The sequence below is a fragment of the Myotis davidii genome, unplaced genomic scaffold (assembly GCF_000327345.1).
Source record: "Myotis davidii unplaced genomic scaffold, ASM32734v1 scaffold370, whole genome shotgun sequence".
Lineage (NCBI taxonomy): Eukaryota > Metazoa > Chordata > Mammalia > Chiroptera > Vespertilionidae > Myotis > Myotis davidii.
Window position 1 is genome coordinate 1,795,099 of NW_006288615.1, and position 3,340 is coordinate 1,798,438.

General features: G+C 39.3%; 1 protein-coding gene across 1 annotated transcript in view; it reads left to right on the top strand.

Annotated features, from left to right (window-relative positions):
• The window catches only part of LOC102752939 (nuclear autoantigen Sp-100-like), a 259,961-nt gene that overhangs the window by 24,359 nt on the left and 232,262 nt on the right, over nucleotides 1-3,340 (top strand). The window contains exons 12-14 of the mRNA XM_015561852.1: nucleotides 412-465; nucleotides 1,394-2,176; nucleotides 3,140-3,193. Of these exons, the coding sequence (XP_015417338.1) occupies nucleotides 412-465; nucleotides 1,394-2,176; nucleotides 3,140-3,193 (891 nt within the window). The remainder of the gene's footprint in view (nucleotides 1-411; nucleotides 466-1,393; nucleotides 2,177-3,139; nucleotides 3,194-3,340) is intronic.

Here is a 3,340-nt window from a genome sequence, read left to right on the forward strand (position 1 = left end):
AAATATTAATGGGATAAATGGTTTAGACCAACTACTTTCAAACCCAAATGATACTTAAAGGATTGACTTACATTTTGATTTTTCACATGCTTTTGTGAATTAAATTTCACTTCTTTCACAAAACCTTAACTGGGAGATAGGGTAAGTAGGTTATCTCATCATGGTAGTGTAGGAGATGATAATGTTTGAGAGTTATTTACAAATTCACATGGGAAGTAAATGGGAGCACCAGGCAGGAGCCCAGCATTATGGTGGTCAGGGAGCATCAGAACTGGGTTCAAGTGAGAGAAAGAGAAATATGATCATCTCAACACTGACATTATCATAAACCCAATCTGCTGTGTGAGTTGTCATAGATTCTGTAAGAGCACTGCAAACAAATACTGCTGTTCTCTCTCTTTTACTTTATAGAGTCCATGGATTTCAGAAAATCACCTACATCTGGAAAAATACTTTGCAAAACAGGTAAGAGCAAGCAAATAAGAACTTTTAATGGTTATAAATCAACAAGTGTTTTTGTTTTTTTATACAAAAGATTCATTTTAATTTTTTGCTACTTCCTTTATAGGAAAAACAAATTTGTTTCAATTTAAGATAGTTTATATTTTAACTTTTGTGTTACTTAGGCTAATGGCTATGACAAATAACCCTAAAGGGTCAATAAATCACTCAAACACAATACAATTTCAAAATTTTTTCTCAAGCAAACATTCCAAAAGGTTTTAAAACTGGGAAGGGACTCTATTTAACAAAGTCATTCTGGAAAGCATACAAATGAGACATCTGCCTTCTTCAATACCAGATTTCTAAGACCACCTTGGGAAAGAGGCAGAACTAAAATATAATATAATTACAGGCATGAACAGAAATCCATTAGCTACATGTAAGAGAAGAAGGTGAATGTAGTGCAAAATACAGAGTGCCAAAAAACACACAGAGAGAAACGCTGGGTGTTGTAGCTCAGTTGGCTTAGCAGCCTGCCATGCACGCAGAAGTCTCTGGTTTGATTTCCCATCAGGGCACTTGCCAAGGGTTGCAGATTTTGTCCCCAATAAGATTGTGTTTAGGAGGCAGCTGATCCATGATGTTCTTCTCTCATAGATGTTTCTCTCCCTCTCCCATGCACACACTCTCCATTGTCAATAAGAAAAAGTATTTTTTAAAAGAAAGAAATCAGAGAAGCCCAGTGAGAATGAAATATCTTAGTTCAGACTCAGGGGACAGTGTGGGATAAAATGTTAACCTACAGGTCATAAGAATTCAAAAGGCAGATCATATAGGTCTGAGAAATGGATATTCTAAACCTGGGTTTTCAGAGCTTCCCACACTTTTTACTCTTCCAGTTCCTATGTCATACACTGAGATCTTTAAGAAATATTTGTTCCTTCCGCAGGGAGAAGTATTGAAGATTCTTTAGGATTCTGTGCAGAGAAGAAGCCACTAGTAACCTGTAGCTCTGCAGTGAGAATTTCTGAAATGTCTTCAAGATTCAGTGCACAGAATAAGCCCCCAGGAGACTGTACCTCTTCAGTGAGCAATCCTGAAGTGTCTTCAGGATTCAGTGCACAGAATAAGCCCCCAGGACCCTGTAGCTCTGCAGTGAGAAACCCTGATGTGCCTTCAGGATTCAGTGCACAGAATAAGCCCCCAGGACCCTGTAGCTCTGCAGTGAGGAGTCCTGAAGTGTCTTCAGGATTCAGTGCACAGAAAAAGCCACCAGTAGCCTGTACCTCTGCTGTGAGAGTTTTTCAAGTGTCTTCAGGATTGAGTGCACAGAATAAGCCCCCAGGAGACTGTACCTCTGCTGTGAGAGTTTCTCAAGTGTCTTCAGCATTTAGTGCACAGAATAAGCCCCCTGGAGCCTGTACCTCTGCAGTGAGAATTTTTATAGAGTCTTCAGAATTCAGTGCACAGAATAAGCCCCCAGGACCTTGTAGTTCTGCAGTGAGAAGTCTTGAAGGTTCTTCAGGATTTGGTGCCCAGGATAAGTCCCCGGGAGCCTGTAGCTCTGCAGTGGGAAGTCTTGAAGGTTCTTCAGGATTCGGTGCCCAGAATAAGCCCCCGGGAGCCTGTAGCTCTGCAGTGAGAAGTCTTGAAGGTTCTTCAGGATTCGGTGCCCAGAATAAGCCCCCAGGAGCCTGTAGCTTTGCACTGAGAATTGGTGCTGATGAGAAGGGTAAGGACTGCCGTTGCTGGGCTTAGGACATCAGGAGTCTGAGCTCAGAGCTCCTGTTCCTCTGAACACACACCAAGGCCTGGGAGCCTTGATCTCATGCCATTTAAAAAAAATTATTTTATTGTTCAAAGTGTTACATATGTTCCTCTTTTTCTCCTCTTTACCCCCTCAATTTTTAAACCCCCTATAGAAAACTGTAAAGAACAAAATAAACTAACAAACAAAATAGGAATTGACCCATAGATTCAGAGAACAGACTGACAGCTGTCAGAAGGGAGTTGGGGTTGAGGGACTGGGTGATAAGGGTAAGGAAATTAGCAAAGGGGAAAAAACCCCTCATACATTGACACAGACAGCAGTATTGTGATTAACAGCAGGAAGATGGAGTAGGGGAGGTACAAGAGAGTAAAGGGGAGGGAATGGTGATGGAAGGAGACTTGACTTGGGGTGGTGAACATAACGATTCAATATACAGATGATGCATTGTAGCACTGTATACCTGAGACCTGTATAATTTTATTAACCAATGTCACCTCAATAAATTCAATAAAATTAAATAAATAAAACTACAAAGAAAGAAATCACTCTAAATTGAAGCTTAAGATAGCTCTAGTTGAATGGCAGTGTGTCTTACTCCTGTGTTTAGACATAAAATTTCCCAATGTATTTTTAAAAAATACTTAAGACCTGGACAGGATAGGATACCTGTTCCTATCCCTACATGAAATGAAGTACTAAGGTATTCAAGGTGTTTTTCAAAGTCCTATTGAGAAATAAAGGAAAACTCATGGCCAATCCTGGACTCCTCAATTTAATACGTTTTTAGTTTCTTCAGAAGAAAGAGAGAATCAATAAATGAAACACCCTTATAAACTTAAGGCTTCTGCACTATAAATTAGCTAAGATCTGCAACCTCTATTTATTTATTTCTGTTTTCTCACTAGCACCTATTTTTTTTTTTAGGTACTGTGCATCTTGGGAAAAAATCTACTTTAGAAAAGGCTAAGAGGAAAAAAAGTAAGAGTGAATAGATTTTGCTTGCTTTTGATGTAGAAATGAGTTTTTAAATACCAGAGTTTCATCATTATTATTATTTATAATATTGTGGTAGGTAGAATGATGGCTTGTCCAAGATGTCCATGCCCTAATCCCTGGAACCGGCAA